The sequence below is a fragment of the Cryptotermes secundus genome, unplaced genomic scaffold (genome assembly GCF_002891405.2).
Source record: "Cryptotermes secundus unplaced genomic scaffold, Csec_1.0 scaffold454, whole genome shotgun sequence".
In the NCBI taxonomy this organism is placed as follows: Eukaryota; Metazoa; Arthropoda; class Insecta; order Blattodea; family Kalotermitidae; genus Cryptotermes; species Cryptotermes secundus.
Window position 1 is genome coordinate 739,752 of NW_019729215.1, and position 26,172 is coordinate 765,923.

The window sequence follows — 26,172 nt, forward strand, 5'->3', positions numbered from 1 at the left end:
TATGCCCCCCCCTCCACCCCACCCCCCCACATTCCCTCTCTTTTCCTGCTTGGAAAGTGCAAATAAACTGAGATAATTTACAGATCCAACAACATGAATGTTTCAGCAAGTTGCCTGCATGTAACCTTTGTTGAATTGTCATCAGTCTGATGATGAAATCAGAACAAACACTGTGATCAAGTGTTTAGCACTTCTTGATATTTCAAATATCAATGTTCTGACCGAGGTTTTGCGCATGTAAATACAGGGATGATGCATTGTGTTAGGTCACGACCACTTTGCACCCAGTACAATTAATTATTCACTACTTATGCTACCTTTCAACGTTAGTCTGAGTCACTGACTGCCCTTACAAAACTTGCATATAATAACCAAAACCATGGGCGCCGGCAGGAGAGAGAAGGGAGCAAGACAGGCATTGGCCCCACCCCTGAAATTCGAGAGAAAAAAACAAAGTTGAAAAGATGAGGAAATGTGCCAGAAATTTATTTTTTATATGTGACGCCATCGATGTTTCAATATGGAGACCGCAATTCCGGACTGAGCCTCATAAATGTTCGTAAACGGTATAAACTTAAATTTGTAAGAAAGTTTTCTCCTCCCCCCCATCCACGCTACAGAATAAATAATGGTGGTACTTGTGGCCAAACGCCTCGTCAGTCGCGTAGTTTCTCGGAAAGGCGCGTCATAGCAAAAAAAAAAAAAAAACTGGTACATTCAAAGGGATACGTGCGTGGGTTTCTACTCAAATTCTATTCATTTCGCCCTACAAGAAAAACTCTGCGGCCATGACGAGAGTTTTTCGTGCTAACCATGGCAACAGAACACGTTGTGAACGTCACAAAAATGATTGTGAGCCCAAGAACCTAAAGACTTTAACCTTCGGGAAGAACAAAAATTGTTCGTCAAACTGCGGTGTACACTTCCCATGAGGACACCCTAATAAACAAACAAACAAGACAAACTAGGAGAGTATAACACGTGCTACAATATCCACACTATGAGGCTGGATGTTGAATATTCTATTTGATGTTTGCTCGGACAGACGCTAATTGACGCTAGGGAGTTATAGATGTTTGTCAACAGAGTGCACTACTGTCACGTCTGTTGCGATACTGGGCTCTTGTCTGCGTTATCGACCGAAAGAAACTGCATTTATTGTATTTTTCTCTATCGAATTCCTGAACTCCCTTATTATGCCATAGTCACAAACAATATTATATTTAAGCATCCTGTTATATTCCACACTTCTATATGTATAATATAAATTCCGTCGTAAATGTCACACTTTATTGTAGACAAGAACTACAATTTATATTACACATATAGAAGTCACAAACGAATTTAAATTGTCAGGCCCAGCTTCTTTGTTCGGGAGAATATCGGCTCAGATAATCAGACACTGTTACATCCAAATTGACTGCTTATCTTACGCAAACACATTGAATTGCATCAATCAATAAATGCTTTGTCATTATATTTGAAACACTTTTAAACGCATAGACCATATTTTATTGGCAGAAAAACAACATAAACGTAATATCCACCATTTTTCATTTTGTTTTACGGTCCCATTTTCACATCATGATTCATTGTGTCAAATTTCTAACAAACTCTATATTATATCAAACGGCGACATACCGCCTACTTTTTACATAGATTTTTTTAACTTTCATTAATTTTTTATAGTATCTGCGTTTTAAATACAGTAGGTGTTTGTGTGCCACTTCAAGTATGGCGGCAGCCCTCGAAATTATTGTTACGTCACAAACCAAGTGGCTATGGTTGGTAGTACAAATCACGTGTTTCCCTCCGAGCCATCTCAGTCGGCCAGTTGTGTGTCTCGTCCGGAGCCGCAATAGCCGTCCATATTTCCATCCAGGATTCTGCCCAGTGCGGTGGAAAACCAGAAAATTTGCTTACGAACTTACTTTTAAACCATTTTCAGAATATTCTTTTGTGAATCTCCTAAGGATATGTAATGCAGGGAAGAAGAACATTTATACATATATTTCCTCCATTTTTAAATGTTGAATGTTTTCCAAAATCCAAGCGTTTGGGATGGGGGGGGGCTGTGAGTCATTAAGTGCAGCTCAGAATTCCGGTACGAAGGCAGCATTGGCTGTAGAACGTAGGAAATGCACAAACAGCCTTAATCGAATTGTTCCCGTTGCAGTTTATGATTGACAATGCTGTTGGCCACGTCGCCGAAACTCACTGTCCTCTGGATGTGTACGTCGTGAAGTCTGGCAGAACGCTACATACGTTTCAAAGCGATTTTCTGTGTTCATCTTCAGTGTAGAAAAATCATTTTTTTTGCTGTGGAGACGGGGCACCAGGTTCCTTCGGGGAGTTAGTAGCGTTCTACCAGAATGCATGACGTCACAGCCACCACCGCGAGAATCCAGAAATGTTATACGGTTCCTCAGTTACGAAGCACCAACCGGTTAATGCTGTTTACAGAAATAATAGCTGTTTGTTGTGAGAACCATACGGAACACATAAATACAGCGTGTGTGCAGAATTCAGAGAGTTTTTAGTGTCATCAGGTGGTACACATAGTTACCACTGTACTTTGAAGCGGTAACCGGTTTTGCAACATGCGATTGTGCCATTTGGCAAGTAATCTGAAGTGGCATTGATTAGAGAATTTTGTCGCCGGGAGACTATCACGAGCGGATCTGATAAACACTGCATGAGCGCTGTGCACACAACAGGCGATGATTATGCTCCGTCCAAAAGACCTGTGAGTGCACGTCACACCTCGTGTAGGCAACACTGCATGAGCGCTGTGCACACACAACAGGCGATGATTATGCTCCGTCCAAAAGACCTGTGAGGGCACGTCACACCTCGTGTAGGCAGGCTTGTGCAAGAAGCCACGGTATCGTGGCAGTTCGGTTCCCATAGTCTGCTTAAAATGGAATGTAAGTGACTTTTCTTTGCAATAATGACGCAACGATCTACGTCATTATCTGATGATGACTCGTCCTGAAAGGTGTTTTACACATAGCATCTACTTTGCACGCCGCTTAACTTTTTAAAGCCTAGTGGTCAGTATACGTGCCACCTGCTTTAACATACTCTGAATTCTGCCCACGCAGTGTATTTATGTGTTCCATATGACCATTACAAGAAACAGCGACTGTTTCCTTACACAGCATTAACCGGCTGGTCTCTGTAGGGGAGACGTAATGTTTCCTGTGAGGTACGGACTGAACATACTAAAACTCTGCATTCTGCCCACAGAGTGTATCTGTGTGTTCCATATGGTTCTCACAGTAAACAGCGACTGTTTCCTTAAACAGCATTAACAGGTTGGGCTCTGTAATGGAGACGTAATGTTTCCTGTGAGGTACGGACTGAACATACTAAAACTCTGCATTCTGCCCACAGAGTGTATCTGTGTGTTCCATATGGTTCTCACAGTAAACAGCGACTGTTTCCTTAAACAGCATTAACAGGTTGGGCTCTGTAATGGAGACGTAATGTTTCCTGTGAGGTACGGACTGAACATACTAAAACTCTGCATTCTGCCCACAGAGTGTATCTGTGTGTTCCATATGGTTCTCACAGTAAACAGCGACTGTTTCCTTAAACAGCATTAACAGGTTGGGCTCTGTAATGGAGACGTAATGTTTCCTGTGAGGTACGGACTGAATTCTTATATATTTTTAAAAGAAAGATAGAGTCGTCAGAAAGTGAAATGTGGCCATTCAACCCACGGGACTCGAAACCAAGAACCACTGCGCTCGCGAGGACCAACAGCAATGTTCCAGTCAGTCTTGGGGGTCCGTGTAGACGAAGTTCAACGCGGATGTCGACACCGTTGGGTTTGAAGTTCCCATGGTGGTGACCCTGGAGAGGGAGGTGATGCTGTGTAGTTCGGAGCAACATATCGCACTCATCTTCAGGGTCGAATACTAACCGAAGATAAGTAAAGAGTAGAAAGAGGCCGCAAGCCATCTCAGCTTGCAGCATTTGCCTCGCCAAACTGCACGGCGTTACAACCCAGAGACCTTACTCGCTCACTTGTGTTGGAAATGTAACATGTGCTGATATGCACTCACAATTATGCGTGCACTTCGTTCCCATTGTGAAGCAACAAGCAATATTGTTAGCTCGTCCCATTCATCCCCTGTATAGATAAACCTGTCACTTGGTACACTTTTGCTACGCAAACGTATATACACGGAAGTGACGTACCATACTGAGAGTTAGGGCTAGAGAGGGGGTTATGTCGGGCGGTGCATTGTTTGACCCTCAACGGATGCACTGTAGTCCACTTACTGTTGTAGTATGTGAGGTCGTGTAGCCTGGCAGATACCAACATTTCGGAGGATCCTGCTGCTTCCATCTTCAAGGTGGAAGTAAGCCGAGGTCGGAGAACAGTGCTTTAAACACGGAGAAGGGAGTACTGTGAATGGGAAGATAGAGGCAGCAGGATTCTCCGAAATATTGATGTCTACCAAACTATACGGCGCTACGCCCCATAAGACCGTAATCATAATGCATGAGAATTTCAGTTAAAACGTAGTGTGAATGCGGAGCCGGGATAGCGCAGTCGATATAGCGACTGGTCATGTGGCTGGACGGCCGAGGGGTCGGGGTTCCAGTCCCGGTAGTCACGAATTTTATCTTCTCCACGCCGTCCAGACTGGGTCTGGGACCCCACCCAGCCAGCGGCTCTCCGCGGTGATACAGCGGTCACTCACCTCCAACTAGTGCCGTGGCTCTGTACATGCCTTCTTGGCGTAGTGTGAATGCAAAGGTTTAAGGTGTCCCTCTGCTTAATCGAGCACACCATCAAGACCTATGGACGCATGTCAGCTTTACGCCCCGGCCGCTTTACCCCCGGTACCCATTGAATAGGAGGTTGGGTGGAGCTCAGGGCAAGTCTGGACGCTGTGAGGAACAGACAAATCACTTGCCTCTGCTTGCAATCGAACCCCGATTCCTCGGCCATCCAGCCCGTAGGCAGTTTCCGAAACTGTCTGCATTGTTCAGTCAGTGCGACCCCTGAACACATTCTGCTCGCTGCGCACGCGCTTTGCCATCTTCAGCGAATAATTAATTTTATTTATGACCTCATGGCTTAATTGTCGACGCTGGAAGTGGCCCACACTATACGGCGTCGAATAATGGGACGGTTATTGAATGACGAATTGGAAAGAATGTGAAAGGAGACGATCATTACCTAGTTGAAGATACTATCCTAGCATTCGCCCGAAGGAGCTGAGGCTCGAACCCAGTACATGCCAGACAATTCAGAAGCGATATACCGCCTAAGCGGTCCACCTGCTGTGAGAGCCGTGACACAGCTCAAGGGGCGTCGCGACGTAAGCTCTCAGGAGAATTTATTCTTGGACCGTAGGCCCATTGGCAAAATGTATATGAATCCTTTAACCCTTCACACCGCAGTGGTAATAATATTATAGCGTTTAGAGAGCGGTTCTTATATGACGACCGCGAGATAGGCAGATATACCACCGCCGTTTCTAGGTAACGGCTCGGTGAGTAGGTTCCGGCAGGAACAGACGCGAACGCAACATTGGTACCGCAACAGAGGTCGGTGCCGAGAGGTTTATAAGTGAGGCGAGGTTTAGGGATTAGTCGGGTCAAGCATACGACCGTTCAAGTCACTATATTGCTGTTGTAGCAGGAGCTACTAATGATAGAGCGTGATCTGCTGTACTGAGCCTGGACTGACAGAGGCCCTGTGTAAGCTGTATATACATACAATTAATAACATGTAAAATGTAAATTGTAGATTTATTACTGCTGACCGTGACTCTGGCAAACGACAGACCCCGTCCTCTCGTCAGAGAGAGAGCCCCAGACTGGCCGACTGACCGACTGACCGTCTGTCATAACATAACTTCGACTTATTCAGGCTTCACCGCCCCTTCAAACTGGTAAAACTATAGGGGCAACCCCCGTACGAACATAATGTGTTCTTTGAAATGTGTTTTAAGTTGAATTTACATTTTTACCGTAAGATATATCGTGAAACTTATTAATGTTAATTTATTAAAATGTTCGTAAGCGCGTGGTTTTGTGCTCGTTAAATGAATTGTGAGTGGCAGTCTATTAGTCTGTGCAATGTCCGTGAATACCAATTGTTCGCCTGTGCCGGTAGTAGTGACGCCTCGTGGAAGTTGTGCTGGCAATTGCAGCTGGACTGCACGCTCGCACTGACGAGTGTTTAGCGTCTGCACAGTGGGAGGATTCAGGGTAAAGTGCAATGAATCAGGAGGTTAAGCCAAAGGTCCCAACTGACGCCTGAAGTAAGCAGCCCAATTTAACGGTCTCCCTTGCTCAGGCATGATCCGCGTCTGACCTTATCTGAGAGAAGAAGACTGGCTTCTCGACGGGGGGCGGGGTGGGGGTGGTGTTTCACCCCACACAGACCGTTAACAGCGCGCGATTTGATTCTGCGCATCAGACCGTGAAGTTGTGAGTCCCAAGTGAGCGAACTGGCCGCAGTTCTGCCCCGGCGTTGCTGCGTGTTTCGCGTCGGTTTCGTGTGGTTCAGGGCGCTCGGCCGAACCGTGTCTTCCCGCGATTGTGTGTGCATGAGCTAGATGCCAGAGGAAACAGTCGTGGCCTAATTTAAGGCACCTTGCAGAGGGGAAGAGTCTGAATTTGGGATAAACAATGTCTCCCGTGAGGTCCAAACCCATCAGAACTTGTTCCAGACATAAGGACGAGGTAACACATAACAGAACCTTTTGAATAAATCTCAAGGGACCGGTTGTGTGACTTGGGAGTGTCTTAAAGCTTACGTCAGTTAGTGAAGTGGTCGTTGCTTATTTTATATAAATAAGAAGCGCTAAGACACGAGCGACGCAGACGCGTTGAATTGTTTGCAAGAGACGTTAAAGGAAGACGCAAAATTTTGACAGATGGAAACGCTTATTTAGGTTTCCAAGTTTTTAACTTATAACCCTTTAAGACTCAATGGTAACTATATGTACCACCTATTTTAACATTAAAAAACCGAATTCTGCCCACAGAATGTGTTTATGCGTTTCGTGTGATTCTCACAATAAGCAGCGACTGTTTCCCTAAACAGCAGAAACCGGCTGAGCTTCATAATGTAGATACAGTGTGTTCCCTGTGACGTACGAACTGTATATTTATATATTATTTAAATAAATTTCAGACTTGAAAGGGTTAGCGATTGTAACTTGTAACGTAGGCCTGACAATCATGAATACTGCTTGGGCACCGTCTGTGTAGTGCCGACCGGTATGAGTGGATGTCACTGCGTGCACAAACTCGGGATAGTCCTATTCGTCCTTACCGAGGTTTGATCCGTGTACCTTCAGAAGTAACTTACTACCATGACTGAGCTACGAATTGGAGGAACGGAGAACCGGGGCTCGACTGCCAGCAAGGGGCTTTCCCCTTCTCTATAGCGTCCAGGTCGACTCGGGCCCATTGAGCCCCCTATCCAACTGGCACTGGGGTGTGGGGCTCACCCTGGGCTACCGTGCCAGTCATTTGCAATTCCCTTCGGTAGGTGTGTCGGACGTCTCGGGTGCTGTGAGGACGTTGCCGTGGCCTGTTTTAAAGTATTGAGCTGAGAACAGCTTTCGAACCTGTGAAGGCGAATGTAACAGGAGGTTGGAGAACACTGCATAGCGAGGAGCTTCATAACTATGCTCTTCATCAAGTAGAGCGCCTCTTGAGATGATCAAATCAAGGAGGATGAGATGAGCGGGACATGTAGCAAGCATGGAATAAGTTAGAAATTCATACACATTTTGTTGGTACACGAGAAGTTTATGTCTCTTGAAAGACGTGGGAGAGAACTAGGAGGATAATATTAAAATAGAGCTTAAAGAAAAGGTCAATGTCTGAAGTGGATTGGTCTATGTCGGTGTAGGGATCAGCGGAGGAATTTTGTGAACATGGCAATGAACTTCGAGGTTAGATTAATTCATGAGACTCATCCTTTCAAAAACTGCAATCAGTTAATCTGTAAGGAGTGACAGACATTACCTGACCCAGGATTCGAAGTTAGAACTCCTGACTGCTGTAATGCCAGTTCCATGGTTGTGTTGCTTGAGGTATGGAAAGGCCACCCTATGAGTTTTGAGGTTGTTGTGGTAGGCGGTCGTGGACTATCGACAGGTGCCATGGGAGAGTCAGAAGAAACAGCAACAAAATCAGTGCCATGTCTGTCTCCTTTCAGTATTATTGTGGTGGATATGAGAGGTCAGTGAGCACTCGAGGTGTGTGTGAGTTGCTCCAGATCCTGTGAAATTGCGGGCCTTGGCATTGGGTTCTACTTCCGGAGATATCCCAACAAACAGACGTGGAGCAATCTTGCCTTCTCCAGCCTGCTCAAAGGCCTAGTTATCACTACTTGAGCAATTGGCTTGAAACCGCGCACTTGATAATTACTAACGAAATCTGTAAACTGGGTGAACCGGGGTTGCCAGTTCTCAGAGATTTCCAAATTGATGTTGTGCCGTTTTGTCTAGTAATTTTGCAACTTGACGCTTTGAAGCCTGAAGATACAGAAAGAGAGAACATACCTGATACTCATTTCTGTTGGAGGCTGAGTCGATCCCAGGGCCGTAATGTGGCTGGAAGGATTAGGTCAATTGAAAAATCCAATGGCCCCATCGGGAATCGAACCTAAAACCTTCCGGCTTGCTGCATAGTGCCTCACCCAACTACGCTACTGCGTGCCCTCCCGAGGAACGTATATAAATATACATAAGCAGACTGAAAATTTGTCTTTTGTTATGAGGGTTGATTTTAGTGCCGTTCTCAGTATCTATGTACATAGCGTTGAATGGCAGGACGATATATGAATAGGAAGGGATAGGAAAGGAGGCTGCCGAGATCTATTTGAGGCTCTATGCCGGCATGTGCGCGGAGGGACTGAAGAATACCGGCCGAGCTTCGAACTCAGCATCTCCCGAATTTGAGTCTATGGCGTTACCGCTACGCGCATGCGCGCTCGTTGCAGTGACTTGTGACTTACGCAGGCGCAAATAGTGCGCACGCGGTAAACACAGCAGCCATTTGTGCTGTGGTGTTTGGAAATGCCCAATGCAAATCAGATTGGTAAGACAATAACACGACCGTTTTGTGTAATGGGGACGCGGTAATTACATGCTAATAGACAACACTTTACCGGGTAATAGACCTCCGGACTGTTCCACGTCATGGTTATTACCCACCTTATCGGCGCCTGACGTCACAGCAAACAGGGCCCTACTCTCTCATGTTTACATTTCATTATTCACACTTCATCGTGTCTCCTGGGAACTGTCGTGGTCCAGGGGTGAGTTCATGGGCCTTGGATTAGAAGCCAGAATGTTTACCGCGGCATTCCTCTCCCTCCTACCCCTGCGTCCACCCACAGTGGTGACCGTGCGTATTTACAACCGACGCCATGGGGCGGAGTCCGTCTTTATTTGCGATTTATTTAAATACATTTACAATAGCCGAGATTATATAGGTTTGCAAACTGCGGTTCGCGAGTTGTATGCGGCTCGTGGGGAAGAAATATTAGTCAATTCCGTTCTTCCTCTCGAATGAATGAAACAAAATATAATCGCTGTAAGGATAAGACTATACCTGAACACCTGCTCCATCCGATCCGCGTCTGTTTGTGGCCCCAGCTGCTGCGATGTGCGGTATTTTTGGCCACCCCTATGAATTGGAAAGAGTAGGGAATGAAGTGGCCGTAGCCTAATTGCAGATGATATCCCGACATTCACCTGCACCTACTGAGGAGAAGCACGAGAAAACATCGGGTTAGCAGTCTGCTAAACTGCTGTTGCTTATTTCATAAGATTTGCAGCAGGAACCTTCTGAAGCATGATGTTCAATATTACAATAATTCAGTCCGTACCTCACAGAGAACACACTCCTCCATAATAAAGACCAACTGGTTTTGAGTTTGCATCTGGAAGGTCCTGCGACCGGCCAACTCGATCACGATATTCCGTGATTTTCCTCGGCCCTACAGCAAATACTGTGTTTGTACCCAAATTCCACGTTGCCACTGCTTGCTTCACACGCAGCCCTCCCAATGTTAGATGACCATATGCTTTACCTCTACCAGAAGGACGAGCGGGCACTGCCTGGGAACCTTCAGAACTGGAGATATAGTGTCTTGCCCCACTCTCTCTCTCTCTCTACCGGTTGATGCCGTTGCTGATGATTATGCGCATCTTACGGAACATAACCTCACTGGCTGAGCACAATTCGCAGTTCCTAAATAGGCGTACGGACTGTTGGCAGCACTGAGCTTCGATGTGAGAGTTACCTGGCATACGTACTTCCAAGGGAAAGTTACCCCGTCTGTAGCAGCCAGCATCCCAGGGGAACACGTGTTCTTCCGGCTCCGCCTCCCCCTTGGGGCGCCGATGTCTCTCCATGGTTCCCTGTACAGATGGAGTTGGGGGGTTCGCTGGTGCGGAGGGCGGAGGTCGTGGAAGTGAAACAAGATGGCTGTGCAGTTTGGGTGACGATTTGTTCCCGTAAGCAACAGAAACTCGTGTTGGGCTGTTAGAAAGGAAACTTACATTGTTAAGGACCAGCAGAACCCGTCGCGCAAACAACGGTTAACAAGATTACCGTTTCTTATTTTAATCAAGATGTTTGCCGTTCCGCCCAGTATCGGTCCGGTTTAGTGTGTTTGCACAACAAATCGCGCCATCACGTCTGTGCTGTGTATAAAGGGGTCCGCTGCTCTGTGGGCTCTCCAGCCACCACTCCTCTTGAGACACCAGTAGTCGTTCAGCTAGTCAAAATATTCCCTACATTTATGGAACCCGAAGGTTCTTTACCGTGTTCACAAGAGCCCGCCACTGAGCGGCATAGATCAATTCCATTACCTCATTCTCCGTAATACCTATTTTAATATTATGCTCCCATCTATGTCTTGGTCTTCGAAGTGTTCTCTTACCTTTAGCTTTCCGTATAAAACTATGGTTTGTCATCTGTGCTATGCGTGCTATATGTCTGCCCATATCATATTCTCTGATTTGATCATAATGTTTTGAGATCGGTGAAAATTGTGAGGCTCCTAATTATATCAACTGAATAATGTTAGTAAGGATAATACCAATCTTCCCCATGTATTTTTGTTACTTTCTGTTCAAGATCTATGCGTATATAAGAGGACAACAGACCCATTAAAATGGATCTAAAAAAATAATATGTGGGTGTGTGAATTGGAGAAATCTGGCCCATGATAAGGAGCATTGGTTTACTCTTGTGGACGCGGGAATGAACCTTCAGGTTCTATAAAAGGTGGAAAATCTTTTGACTAGCTCAGTTACTGCCAGCTTCGAAGGACACCTCAGTTCCATGGAGTTAGTTTTGCTCAAGTTACGGTGTCGTAGAGCTATGCTTCATGCCCTTAAACCGCATTTCAGAAGCTTCTGTTTGTTTGTTTCTGACAGCCGGCCAGGACGCATATTTCAGAAGCTTCTGTTTGTTTCTGACAGCCGGCCAGGACGCATATTTCAGAAGCTTCTGTTTGTCTGTTTCTGACAGCCGACCAGGATGGTGTGCGCAGTTGACCGTGCTCCAGTCTCGAGGCGCAGTTACTGACGTCAGTGCACCATGCAACTCATGACTTCTACACCCTCCAGCGACACTTCCTGCACCAACGAGAAGGCTCCTCCTCACATCGCTGTAAAGAACGCCAGTCAGACCTTACACAACCGCCTCAACAGAAGCACCTGTCCTAGGTGAGTAGGTTCACACGGACGTTTCATAAGCATCGTCGGCTTGCCTTAGTCAGTCCACATGTGTTTGTTTCAGTTCTCCACATCTTGTTTGACAAACGAACTTTTTCATCATCCGCGAATAGATGATTTTCCCCAGTACTGCGGGGTTGCAATCTGAATTTGAACTCCGAATTGGCCAATATGCGCCATTAATGAAAGAGTCTGACGCCCGGCCACCTGGACCCTGCGTATTAGCCATTGCAATATTGCAACACCCGGCTAGCTGGACCGTGCTCACTGGCCGTCGAATATTGCAACACCCGGCCAGTTAGACCTTGTGCATTGGCCATCGCAATATTGTAACACCCGGCCATCTGGACTTTGCGCATTGGCCATCGCAATATTGCAACACCCGGTCAGCTGAACTCTGCGCATTCCCCATTGCAATATTTTAACACCCGGCCAGCTGGACCCTGCGCATTGGCCATCGCAATATTGCAACACCCGGCCAACTGGACCCTGCTCATTGCCCATCGCAATATTGCAACACCCGGCCAACTGGACCGTGCTCACTGGACGTCGAAATATTGCAACACCCGGCCAGTTAGACCTTGTGCATTGGCCATCGCAATATTGTAACACCCGGCCATCTGGACTTTGCGCATTGGCCATCGCAATATTGCAACACCCGGCCAGATAGACCTTGCGCATTGGCCATCGCAATATTGTAACACCCGGCCAGCTGGACCGTGCGCACTGGCCGTCGCAGTATTGCAACACCCGGCCAATAAAGGTTATACTCTGCAGTGATTTTGGAACCTAGTTATATACTGGTTGGAGACGTCGGTCTGCGAGGAATAGCATGTAAGTTTTACTCGATTTGAACGTTTCTGTGGAAGAATGGCAACCAAGTTTTATTAAGATACATAAGAAGCGTATTTCTGTCAAACTGTGTTACGCGTGGCCGTAACTGTTTAAAAGAAGACGCGATTTTGTGTCGTACGAGGGCTGCACCATAGCTCAGGCGGTTAGTCGCTGGCTTCCCACCGTGGCGGCCCGGGTTCGAGCCCGCGTCTGGGCATGTGAGATTTGTGGTGGACAAAGTGGCCCTGGGGCAGGTTTTCTCCAAGTATTTCGGTTTCTCCTGCCAATCCTCAGTGCACCAATTGCTCCACAATCACCCTCACTTATCATCTGGGCTGCAACAATAGGGCAGAAGTGGCCGCAGTACCAGGTGGACTCAGTCTCACCCCCTTTGTAGGCTGCGTCGCAAAGGGAATTATATAAATGCACCTGTGTAACCGTCCAGCCCTTACGTTGGGCTCCACCTCTTCTTTCTATAACCGTCCTTACCTCACCTTCACTCCCCCCCTTGTTGATTGGTTAGTCACGCGTTGTTCGTCGCTCCTCTCCTTCTTTCTTCTTCTTCTTCTTCTTCTTCTTCTTCTTAGGATGGGCGCCAGTAAGCTCAGGTGGTGTCGGCTTCCAATAGTCGGAGGTTTATTTTGGAAAGGGGGGTAAAGGTGATAGTCAGCTAGTTCAGCTGTGGGTAGAGCTGGGATCCTTCTCAGAGCGTTTGCTAGGGCCTCGCTTAGGACGGGGAGGGAAGTAGTTGGTTCAATGCTAATTAACACTTAAACACTGTGACCATTTATTGCGATCAGCACATCCCTTCACCTGATGGCACACACAGTCAATACAAAGGATGCTTATATGTAGGTCTTTGTCTAGCACAGTCCTGGTATAACGGACGTTATTATTACAATTTACACTTTCTTTAGCACTCTGAATTTGGTTATACAGAACAGCGAAAAACACAGATTTTGTTCCGAATTATTTACGAGTAGCAGGCACTTGCGACCGTTTGGCAACTGTTTGTCAACTAACTTGTGACTCTTTGTCTCAAAACACTGAGGTCCCCTGGACGTCAGTTCCTCTGCTAAGTCACGCCCCTTAATTACACTGATTGGGTAATTTTGAGAACTGGAGTTTACACAATTTCTGAATCTCCAATCAGCTAGCTGCAATTTGGGGCTTTGAACCTTAAAGTCCTAACGTCGTTTTTGACAGTACACTGACAGATAACCTGCTTGGCGTGGGTTTCAAAACTGCCTACTTTTAAGTTACGACGTGCAGGACCTGTCAGTGATCGAATTCTCAAAGTTTGCCGCCGTGCTACTCACAAACAAAATTTCTCAGAAAAAGCCACAGGGGGTGTTTCCTGTGTAACATCAAGATTTGGAATAAGTCCATTCCTGAAAACAAGAATGTGACTATGTCCCACTGGCTTTGGTATTACTTGTTTGCAATTAACTTTTTGTTACTGATTATTCTAATTATACTTAAATTAGTGAGTGACAGTGGAGCGGTTACACCTGCTTCCCCCACCATGTCTGTCTGTCTGTCTGTACACACGTGACAACCGGAGAACCGGTGAACGGATTTCAATTAAATACTATACTGGCGGGTTTCACTGAACTTTGTAGACACATTCCAAGTTTGGTTAAAATCGAACCCATATGGCGGACATTTTACACGAGGTCGGTACGCATTTATTTCGAGCGTAACTCGCTAAATGCTTCGAATAGAAGTAAGAGAAAAACTCTAATTTTTGTGCCCAGTTCACTTTTTGCGTAAGATTCTTCCTTAAACTAAGCAGAAGCGAGCGACTGTTACGTTACGTTATGTCGAAAGGCGAAGTTGTCCTCTGTTCAACCGACGGCCACACCATGAAGAAGTATGAGAGCGGGGAAGTATATAGTCCTTGAAGCGACGGCGGATACAGCCCCCGGGCCCCAGAGCCAGTCTGGACTCTGTGGTGAAGAGGAAGGTACTTTCCCTGCCGGGAACCTGCGCGGAGTGAGCTCACTTGGCCCACACGGGGTTGGAGTATGTTGACCAGCTGAGCGACCGTACTCCATGGCTATATATAAGTCAGTATCGGAAATAGCAGTCTTTTTTACTCTGTCCGCCTCCGCGGCAACTCGGACTGAAGGTTTTGCCTCCGGACGAGCCAGTTCCTACTGGCGTGTAGGCGAACGGTTTTCAAAGCGGCGCAGATCTACTGTCCAGAAAAAGAGGAAACGGAAGCGCTGTTGTAACGTGATGTAGTTCAGAGAGACGGACGTTTCGGAGTGACATATCGCCTCCGTCTTCAGGGCCACTTGGCAATTTGAGCTCAGTTTGCCGCCTTCTGCTGGGTCACCTGAAGATAGAGGCGATATGTTCCTCCGAAACGTCGGGGTGTGTATGCTTTGCTGCGAATGCTCTGTGCATGTGCGCGCGAGCCTAGATCGTATGGACGTCCTTACAGAAATGTCGGCCGTGTTTATTTAAAGCAGCGTTTCTCAAGTGGCGGTACGCGTACCACTGGTGGCGCTTGAAGGTCGGTTGCGTGAGGCGTCAGGTTGGATCTCAGGTTCTGAGAGCGCTGGTTGTGAAGATTAGTACTGTCTGCCATGTGACACCATGTAGTCCCACTAGACGTTTATGGACATTTCGGAGGGACAGCTGTGTAAGCAGGCGACAGTATAACAGCCGTTACTAGGGAACGGCTGTGTCAGGCTAGTGCACTGCACAGCTCAATGGGTCGCGTCCTGGGGTAGACTACACGCTTATCGCAGCCGGACTTTCCAGGTTGCAGTAGCTGCACTGCCATCTGTTTGTGCCTGTAAACATGTGTGGGGCGTAATAATTGCTATAATAATAGTAATAAATTGACGCTATATATTCTAAATGCTGACAGAGCCTCTATGTTGTCACTAACTGCGTCTGTGGTCTAGTGGTCAGCGTCCCTGGCTACAGATCCAGAGGTCCGGGATCGATTCCCGGCGTTACCAGATATTTTTCTGAGAAGTACTGGGTGTGGAACGGGGGCCACTCAGCCTCGTGAGGATAATTGAGGAGCTATTTCAAGAAAATAGCGGGTCCTGACGAGAAAACCGAAATTGACGGCCGTGAGCATTCGTTGCGCTGACCACGCGACACCCTCTATCGGCAAAAGTTGGCACTAAAACATCGCCGACAAGCGGCGGTCGCTCGGTCGGTATAGTTCGCTTGCGGACTAAAACCACGGAATTTGTTTTTTTTTTATGAGTGTGACTATGGACTGGTCTGCATTTATAACATGATTTATTGAACACTTACAAATCAAGGGCAAGTGGCCTTGGCGCAGTCGCTAGTTCGCACATTCCGCAGTTCACAACACGTACACTGAGTCTTCTCAGTCTGCTGTGTCTTCACCAGTCGTTGCCTAGCAATTTCCTCTGTACAGCCGCCTAGCAACGGGTCTACATACCACACTATAGATCTACTGCATGGACGACCAAGAAATCGGGGTTGGACTTCCGGTAGGAGTAAGATTTCTCTCTTCTCTGCAGCACGCAGACCGGCACTGGAACCTGGCCAGTGGGCATCGTGGGTAACGCGGCCAGGGGCGTGAATCTGACCACACTTCAGCATCTGTTGGCAGGGTTAAGAATGCGTAGAGCCGTGCCTCCACTTATGCTTAATTAAGCATAGAGACAGCTTTTATGTGATGACATGGAGTTCCCCCTCCTCTGTCTCTCTGTGTGTAGCTGCCAGTTGCAGTGACTTCAGCGATTCTGGTCTATGTTCTTGTAGCGCTCGGTTTGAAACCCCGACTAGGTATCGAGTCATTGAAAGGGGGGGTTGTGGTTGTCCTCAGGACAGCGTCCTTCGACAATCCATGATCACATCCTGTCAAGTTTCCAGTTCATCCCTTCATATCGTACGGTGCTGTGTAAATGTGTAAGTTCTCATGGAGAAGCTACTGGTCGGCCAGCTAGTCGGGAAATTTCGCTTTTTAATATAACCCTGAAGTTCATTATAATGTTGACAGGAACACAGCACTTGAGCCAGTTGAGTCCTGTTCACATTCTCACTTACTGTTTGTGTAACATCCACTTTAAGTTTTGCATAGCTCTGCGGTCCCCAGATTGCAGTTCGCTCTTACCAGAGTGAACGAAGCAATTGGCAGATCCGTGAAGCTTTCAAAACTATCTGACCCACTTGTGTTTCCAAGCTGCCTTTCAATTAAAACTTTGTTCTCTATCCACGATTTTGCAGACCTCACTTCCCGAGGGGGGAGGGGGACATTTCGCTTGCTGCATCTTGTTTACAGGGGCGCCACTGCCGCTCAATAAAGTTTCTGAAGCCTGAAGTTCATCAAAATATCATTTAAAGATTCGGTCCGTACTTAACAGGGAACACATCACGGATTCTAAAGGCACAAGTTGTGAACATGGGAGGCGGACGGACCTGGCCCAAGATCGGACTTTGCTGTCCGGGATGTAGAACTTAGGGTTCTACTACTACACTACTGCTTCAGTGTATTTGATGGAAATCCGTGAGTTGCTTCAGTTGACAACAGAGGGACACACAGACACGATACAGGAAGTTTCTTTGTCCGTACAACGCAAGGAACTAAGGTACTCGAGTCTCTGTGGTCTCTGTATGTGCATGTCTTCCTAACAAATGAATATAAAATTGAGAATTCTCAGGAGGCCAGTCCAACGTCACGGATCCTACTGTGTCACATCCTTACATTGAGGCCGGGCGAAGAAATTTCGTGGGTGGCGGGGATGGTGGCGCGCACAGCTCCCCCCCCCCACATGCCAGTTGTTGTAATCCCGTCCAGCCCCCTCTGGCCTATGTAAACAAGCCCAAAGCACTTGTGAAGGGGGTGATTACTGCATGCACGTACGCTGGAGGGGGAACTTCACAGCTGGCGCCACAGTACCCACGTAAGGAGATGTAATGGCTGCCACGTGACTTCCGGCTGCATGCTTATGCCTGATCTGCTCGCGTCTTGGATTCAAATTTGCGTTCTGCGTTTACAGTTGTCAGTCTGTTATGATCACAAATGGAGCGTCTTGTGTGATGGCCGTACTGATAAGTTATACCAGGGCAACCACCCCAGTCTCCGCACTTCATCTGCGTGAAAACGCTGTCAGTGACGGAGACTGTGAGCCTGCGGGCTCGGATGATAGACCCATTAATGAGTACTGAACTGAGAAGTACAGGAAACCGTCGCTAATCCGGTTTCAGTTAATCCGGATCGCTACATGAGAAATGCTGTTCACAGTTGATACATACTTTAAAAAGACACATGGCATTTAGGGAGCCAGATGAGCCACTTGTCTGTTCAGACAGAACCTGACAGTCTCTTCCGACCTGCATTATTACGTTCAGAAACAAGTACAGCTTCTGAGTCTTCTATCGGTGAATACATGTACTGTCTTTTTGTAGTTTTTTAAATAAAGGCTCTACAGTGATAGGAGGAACATAGACTGAGGGTGTTTGAGAACAGGGTGTTGAGGAGAATATTTGGACCGAAGAGGGATGAAGTGACGGGAGGTTGGAGAAAACTGCATAATGAGGAGCTTCATAACTTGTACTCTTCGCCAAGTATAATTAGAATGATCAAGTCAAGGAGGATGAAGTGGGCAGGGCATGTAGTACGAATGGAGGAGAAGAGGAATTCATATAGGATATTAGTGGGAAAGCCAAAAGGAAAGAGACCACAGGGAAGACCAAGGCGTAGATGGGTGGACAATATTAGAATGGATCTTAGAGACATAGGATGGTATGGATTGGATTGGTCTGGCTCATGATAGAGACCAGTGGAGGGCTCTAGCGAACACTGTAATAAACCTTCAGTTTCCATAAAATGCTGGGAAATTCTTGAATAGCTGCAGATTTGGCGGCTCCTCAAGAAGGGCTCAGCTCCATGAGTAAGTAAGTAAGTACAGCGATATATTTTTCATCAGCACTACTTCCCTGATATATCATTTGATTTCCCATTATTTGTGTTATAATTTTTTTTTTTTTTTTTTTTTTTTTGTTTTTTTTTTTTTTTTTTTTNCTTCACTAATCCTGATTATCGCCCAATAGGCATGACCTCTCCCCTCCCCAAATAACCCCGGAATAGCGAGGCTTTGCTGCATGCCACAGGCGGAAGAGCCACGGAAACCCTTGGTCAGGACAGCCGGTCGCTGGGCCTGACTACGAACCCGGGACCTCGCGAGTGCTAGTCAGAGGAGCCACGTTGGCTCGGCCGGTTACGCTGGCGGGCTTCGTGTCGCCGATGCAAGAGGAGCATGCCGAGGGCGCGCGGTGTATCGTGATTGGGCACTTTGCGGAATTGTGAGGGGAACTTGAGGACTCCCCGGAGTGTGTGTTCGTGTGGAACTCGTGCTTTAGTGTGAGTGCAGAAACGCAACTTGTGGCCCGCGCACTCCACAGCCTTCTGTATCTCGCATTCTTTGTTGCAGTTCGCACACACACACACACAGTGTAATAACAAAACAAAGTTAGAAGTCCAAGCGCCGTCCAGTTCTGTGATACCAGGAGGACTTGGAGGCAAATATCTTGACTCTTGGTCAGCGGGTGCTCGGTTCGAATCTAGTCCGGGAAACCGACCATCCTGACGCGGGTTTTAATGGTTTTCTTCAGTCCCTCCAGGTAAATGTTATGGTAGTACTTCGATTACGCGACGACTGTTTCCTTTCGAATCCTTACCAATTCATCAGTTAATTTGACGCTGCACAGTCTATAACATACTAACTCCATCGATTTGAGTCGCTCTTGGGAAGCTGATAGTTCCTCATGTACTCAAGAAGTTATGGTACCCAAAAGTTCATTACAGTGTTCATGAGGGCCCGCCACTGGTACCTGTCCTGAGCCAGATGAATCCGTCCAACACACTCCCAAAATAATATTGATTTTAATATTATCCTCAAATCTACACCAAGATATTCCTAGTGAACTGTTTCCATCAGGTTTTGTCACTAAAATTGTGTATACGTTTCTTTACTGTGCGTGCTACATGTTCTGCCTGTTTTGTGTCTAGATTCTGACCGCCCCGTAAATTAACCCGGACGCCTCAGCCCTTCTGTGGCGATGTCAGGAACCGCCAACCGCACAGAGACGGAGGGAAAGCAAACTGAACATAAACGTGTAAACTTTCACAAAAATATCCGAGTAAGTCATGCAGTCGAATGGCTTCAGACGACAATAACATTCGGTGACTCCCCCGAAATCCTCAAGTATGGCGATAGGGTACACTGGTCTGCTTGACGATCCGGAGAATCGGTGTTCGATTCCCGTGCAGAGCACAGAGGCCTGCTCTGGGGCCTGTAGGCCGAGGCTCCGGGTGGCCTCTAGCGCCAAGCGTTTGCCCCTTACCGACCGGCCCTGCAGGAAACTGTAGCGCTAGGTCGAGGCTACATCGGTTGAATGAGGGAAGTCTTTCTGTCGCTCTGTCTCCCTTTCCCGTAAGTGCCGCTGTAATGGCCGGCACGAGACATACGTTCTCGCGGCAACGTGTCCTCAATCACGCGCCGCGCGCGGCCGCCACTGTACCCTTTTGTTCGTTTAAATCGGTGTATCAGTGGATATGGTCGGGGCCTATTTTAAGAGACAATCATATTGAGTGGGTTGCTTTGCGGTAACGCTATATACAGGTATTCGGGAGGTGCTCGGTTCGAATCTCGGCTGAGGCATCAGCTATCCTGACTGAGTTCTTCATGTAAGATTTGAGGCTTTCACGGCGGTGACTATGAAGAAAGCAGTCTTCTGGGATTTGGCACATACGGTGCCAAATCCCAGAAGACTGCTTTCTTCGAGTTCTTCATGGTTTTCCTTAGTTCCTCCAAGCAAAATCCAGGATGGTGCGTCCATTAGGCTTTGACCGCTTCCTTTCAAATCCTTTCCAATTCGCCATTATCTCTCTCCTGCCATTCTACGCTATATCATCTAATTACTGTGAGCGCCTCTTCTCACTGGAAGGTCGCGGGTTCGACTCCCGATGTGGTCACTGGATTTTTTAATTGACCTATTCCTTCCAGCCACACTATGGCCCTGGAGTCGACCCAGCCTCTAACAGAAATAACTTGAAATCTTCCTGGGGGTAAAGGGCGGCCGGCGTTTAAGGCTGACCTTACCGCCATCTGTGAGCAGATTATCTAGAGATTGTGGGTACCTCGACGTCTCACAGCCCTGTGGGCCTCCACGGCCTGTTGCAGGGTCAACTTTATCTTTTTTATGTGTTTTACTGACAGCGCCCAAGGCGAAGAAGAATCCTAACATCACTAGAATCGCGTCAGCATATTTGGGTCTGCGATGCATGTAAATCTGGTAACCGCCGAGTGACCGACTCGCTTCCTCTCAGCTAGGCTCCTTGAAGGCGTACACAGTGCATAGAGGCAGAGCTGTGTTGCTTCGTGCCCTGGCCACCTTCATCTCCAAGGTTTCTTTCCCCCTTTCAGAAGATGAGCCCTGGGGCCATTGTGGTTTCCCTCCGTAAGAGAACAGTTCCCGAACGACTTTGCTTGGTTTATTTCTTAACTTAGGGACATTCTTAAGACCTCAGACAACATGGCGTCGAATGGTAGGATGAAGGATAAGTCGGAAAGGAAACGGCCGTGGGTTCACTTGATACCGGTACCGGTGAAAGCCACGAAATGGACAGCCATCCGGCCCGAACCTTCGAGATACGATGGCAGGGCGCTGACCAGCCCTACGCAACGTCCAGCCTTACTGGAAACGAGGGCTTTGTATCAGAATGGCGTGCATAATCTGCACTGAGCGCGACTCCTGGAGTGAGGCGTCAGATTTCATTAGCCAGCGCTGAATGAACATAAAATTGTTATTTACAATGCGATGATCAAGGTGCCGCGGTGACACACTCAAGGCCACCAGGTGCTTCAGTGCGGCTGCGACCACATAGGCCGTGTGCACTGACTGATCAGTCAGGTGCAATAACAGGGGGGGGGGATCAAAGCCTCTTTTTGTGTGTGTGAAATGTTTTTTTAATGTATGCGCCAAGTTAAAGAGAAACCACGTGACACGTGTGGACGGGAAGGGAGCACGGAGCTCACACTTGGCAGTGAGGGTACAGCTCTTTGTGTGTGCGCAAGTGAGGAGTGAGTTGAGGTGCCTGCCGCTTGCTGGCTCCTACAAGATACGGGAGTGTGGGGCCCAGTAACGTGTCTGTCGGTGCAGTGCAGCCAGAAGTGACAACAGTCGGTGTTCTGCCAACACTTTGTTCAGAAAATTGCCGTGGTAGTTTAAAATTTTGTTTACAAAATATGCCAGAAAAATGATCTAATCATTGGCAACAATCTGAACAAATTTGTCATCAAGAATTTTCAAAAAAGAATTCACGCTGTCTTTACATGAGAAACACAATCGTACAATTTCCTTCACTTTCGGTTGCTAATTTGAACCTGAAACATATAAGAATAGTAACTTTAGTTTCTTTTTCTGTCACAAATGACAATATAACCTCGTACAGGTTGTAACTGGTACGGCTAGATTTAAAACTTCTTCTGTCATGTTCTTAAGCATGGGCCGCGTTTACTGTCACAGTGTGTGGTTTCACAATAAAATGTAATTCACGACAAACAGGACCTGTAGTACTGATTCAGCCATGTCTCTAACAGCGCTTCCTATTATTGTCTTCTGTAATTATATTAACTGCTTAATACGTCTTACGATGGCCCCATTAACTGATGTAGGTCCTAAGTGGTCACACACGAAACGTCTTACCTGGATCTTTCCTAACAAAAAGTGTAAATTGGCACTGCAATAGATTGCGACTCTCGAGAGGTCGTACTTAGCTTATACTCGAAGTAAACTTCACATCGATTGTTACCGCTTTAATAATTGTGTAGTTAAAGATCTGTATTAATAATTTTATCACATTAATTCGCCGTTTTTTCGATCTGGCAGTGTGTTTACAGTGTTTTCATGATAGCCTAAGGGACGCTGACAGGTTCCATCGCAGTGAACTCTTTTAAAAAAGAAAACGAGGTTACAGAAAGAAACGTGTATTACAGGTGAGAGCATCAGAAATTGTAAACAGCTGTATCTCTATAGCAACGAACATGATATGACTGAAAACAATTGACAAGCGAATTTATAACCTCACTAAACCTAGCGACAATCAAGTTTCGGCGCCACAGTCGCTGCAAGGGAGGGGGCAGTGTTGACTAGTTCCAAAGGCAGCCACTACTCAATTACTAGTGGACAGCCTGTAAACAGAAAGGCACTGTATTCAAGAAGGCAGAACCCCCGTCTGAAACAATTGACTGACGCCGTTTTCAATGAATTTGATTCGCTAATAATAAGTGAAGAGACTTGTAGAAGAAATTACGTTGTTTATGTTCAGAGGAAAGTTGAAAAGAAGGAACTTTGTATACATTTACTTGTTCGAGTGATTGAAGTGCGGGAAATAAGCTCCAGGGCAAAACAAGTGTGTTCACCGAGACCCATTGTATTCCGGAAGGCAACGTAGTCGGTTTCTTTACATTTTCACGTGATCGGAAGGTCATGTATATATTACTATCACGTTTGATGTTATACCAGTTCAGCAATGTTTCTGTTTGACGTATTTCCGGTTTATAATTTTGTAAGCTTTGAGGAAGAGCAATTGAATTCGACCTTCGTTTGTGACCGTTGATTCAGATTAAGTCTGCTTCAGTGTTCAGTCGTGTCGCGTTGCTCTTAATGGTTCATCTGTTACGAATGTGTAAACATTCTATCGTTTTAAACGAACAGTTTATTTTCTTATAATCGTTTCTAAAATCTTGAAGTGAATTATACAAGTGTCCGAGTGGAACAACAGTGAAGTGGTTGTAGTATTTTTTAACTGAATATTTAAATGCGCTTTATGGAGTTTCTAGAAGAGAGCAGAAGGACGCAGGTGGCCCCATGACAGTCTGTTACTCGCAAGGTAGAAGCGTATAATAACAATAGCATTACAACAGCCTGCATTTTGCCGTTGACTTAGACCCACTGATGGGCTGTGGGATGTGTCCGTGCACGGGATGTGAAAGCTGCACGGAGCGTTGGACGCGATTCCCTTATACAACTGAGTTTCTAGTAGTGTTCTAAATGCGTGAAGAATTTTTGTTTTTAATAATATTAAATAGCGTTGTCCAGGAACTCTTGAACCAGCAGTGATGTATTGTCCATTATGGTTTTGAATATAAAAAAGAAACATGCGATTTTAGCTACAAATGTGGCATAATATTGATGAGGTTTTATTGAAGAGTTGGTAGCAGTGTGATAGACGTGAGTTTAATTTACACAACACATCACATTCATTGGAGAAAGCATACAGTTTATTGTGGATATTTCTCTTGCCACTCGACTGTGTGAACTTGTAACTTGTCCAAGAGCACACAGCGGAAACAGTTCTGTTGCTGTTGTTGACGTAACGGTTTTTCTTCTGGTCCAAAACAGTCACTGATGTAAATAGTGCAACTTTTTTTCTCTGGGAACGCAGTGGGACATTTTGGTGTAAGTTGGCTAGACTGATTCCGCCGTATCCCGCCACTGCGGGCGAGACGCAGTGCTTGTTGTCTTGGCTGTCGTTTGTCAACTGTTCAAACTGGATCCGCCACTGCAGTACCTTCACCTCCACCGTCTGTCCACGATCCTGGACTCTGAGGACGAGGAGGAATATGGCGATGAAGCTCTAGAGTGAGTACATTGATTGTTATTTAATTACGTTTCTTATCAGAGGGTCAGTTGGAACATACATGTATACTGAGGACAGTTTTGTGGGTGTTTCCCTTGTAGAGATTTGGTGTCTTCTCGAGAATGAAATCCCCCCACAAGGGGCACGGCGTCTGGATATTTAGTTTTAATTTGGAGGGGCTTCGGGCTGCTACGGGATGTAGTGACCAACAAAATAACGACTGCAGTTATCGAGTTTTCTGACATTCTCTGTCATTCTGTTTCTTATTTAAAACTCAGCGTTTCGAAGGCTGGATTCTGTTTCCGTCCTCAGGTAAAAGCCGACTCAATTATTATTTTCCTTAAATTTCTCTCCAAATTAACCCTTCCCACGTGAATCTTACGTAGCCAACCGCCGTTACCTCTGGTAATCTTATGTATAATTCTGATGGTGACTTTTCAAATACGCAAAAGAAGTTCGCATGTTACGCCACGAAGCCGCACCGGGAACTGCACGTATACATCCAAATTTTCTTGACCTCGGCACTAGTTGGGGAGGAGTGGTCAGCTTCCCCCCCCCTGCCGCTTTCCCCCAGGGAGAAAGAGCCACCGGTACCCATTGAATAGGAGACTGGGTGGGCCCAAGAGCCGATCTAGACGACGTGGAGTCTATTCTTGACCCCACCGGAACTGCGACCCATCAGTTGTGCAGCCCGAACCCTGTCGCTATACCGACTAGCTCACAAGGGCTGTTAAACGGCGAAGGGCGAATCCCCCCGGATAAGGCAACAAATGCACATATGACACTTTTTTGCTCTGAAATGTATCAGCAATTCAGCGTAGGTTTCATTACATAACGTTGCTGTTTCTGGGTAGCGTTCTAGTGTGGCACAATTCGGGGACTGTACAGTGAAATAGCTGTATCTCGGAACATGTACGTATATACATTTTTGCTTAGATTGACCGATACTGTGACCTCACAGAAGGGTTTATGTACAGGGAGATCCTTGTTACAACCACGACCCTCGTATTATTTACCTTATCATCAAAATTTGTTGAATTGTCCCTGGTTACGCCTGCCAGATATGTTGGCAACATAACAGATGAATTTATCCACAGATAAAGGCAAGATGAGTGGGGGGGGGGGGTTGCAGTGTTCTGATCAGCCTTCCGGGATGTAAACCTTTGCATCACTGCAAGGAATTCTGCAACCCCCACCCCCAGTTTCTGAAGCAGAACAGCTTGTTTTCAGGGACATGAAAACTGCAACACTATGGTCGAGTGGGTAGCCTACCGCTTCATGTTCAAGAGGTCAAAATTTCCTCTTTCAGACAAATTCCGGAATAAGACCACTTCTTTCCATGTGCTTCCGAAATTCACTGTCACTTCATTCGACGCGTCATTACATAAACTACAGAAATATACAGTAAAGAGTCGTTAATCCGGATCGAAATATGAAAAACTTTGCTCACATTTGAGTACGTACTTTAGAAGACAGAGGAGGACGAGGACTTTCATACTGAGTTGAGGGCGGCTGGAGAGACTGAAACCCAAGATTGGCTTGAGCTGGATGAAGGAGACCCTGGATTCCTTCATTATTTTCATCAACACTGTCTGTTTCTGCACTTTCCATTTATTTGTTTTCTAAGTTTTTTGTCTTTTAGGGCCATCTTTTGCTTTATTAATTCGAATTATCGCTTGATCCGCACGAGTCCCCAATTAATCCGGATTAGCGAGGATCTTCTGTACATGCAGAAAAATGTCGAGCTGGTACCTCCTTCCAGATCCTGTCCAAGTCATCATTCGTTAATCACAGTCTGTGAGTCTAACAGCGCCGATAAATACACGAACAGAACTGTTTGTGCAAACTGAGAGGTTATTCCTGTTACGTGCTCCTCGACGTAAGTAAATATGTCCACGCCGAACTATGGAACTGGAGAACTGGCGAGAAACCCGTCTTATATAAACACGCCAATGTCTG

The 26,172-nt window shown here is 46.5% G+C and overlaps 1 protein-coding gene across 2 annotated transcripts in view; it reads left to right on the forward strand.

The window, feature by feature from the left end:
• The first annotated feature begins 6,512 nt into the window (after window positions 1-6,512).
• Window positions 6,513-26,172, forward strand: part of LOC111865456 (adenylate cyclase type 8) — a 116,049-nt gene continuing 96,389 nt past the window's right edge. Inside the window, exons 1-2 of one of the 2 annotated variants that reach the window (XM_023853505.2) lie at window positions 6,513-6,711; window positions 11,530-11,726. In XM_023853505.2, the coding sequence (XP_023709273.1) occupies window positions 11,599-11,726 (128 nt within the window). In that variant the 5' untranslated portion in view covers window positions 6,513-6,711; window positions 11,530-11,598. Of the gene's footprint in view, window positions 6,712-11,529; window positions 11,727-24,046; window positions 24,216-26,172 lie in introns of those variants that run through there. The other variant, XM_023853506.2, reaches the window with a different exon arrangement.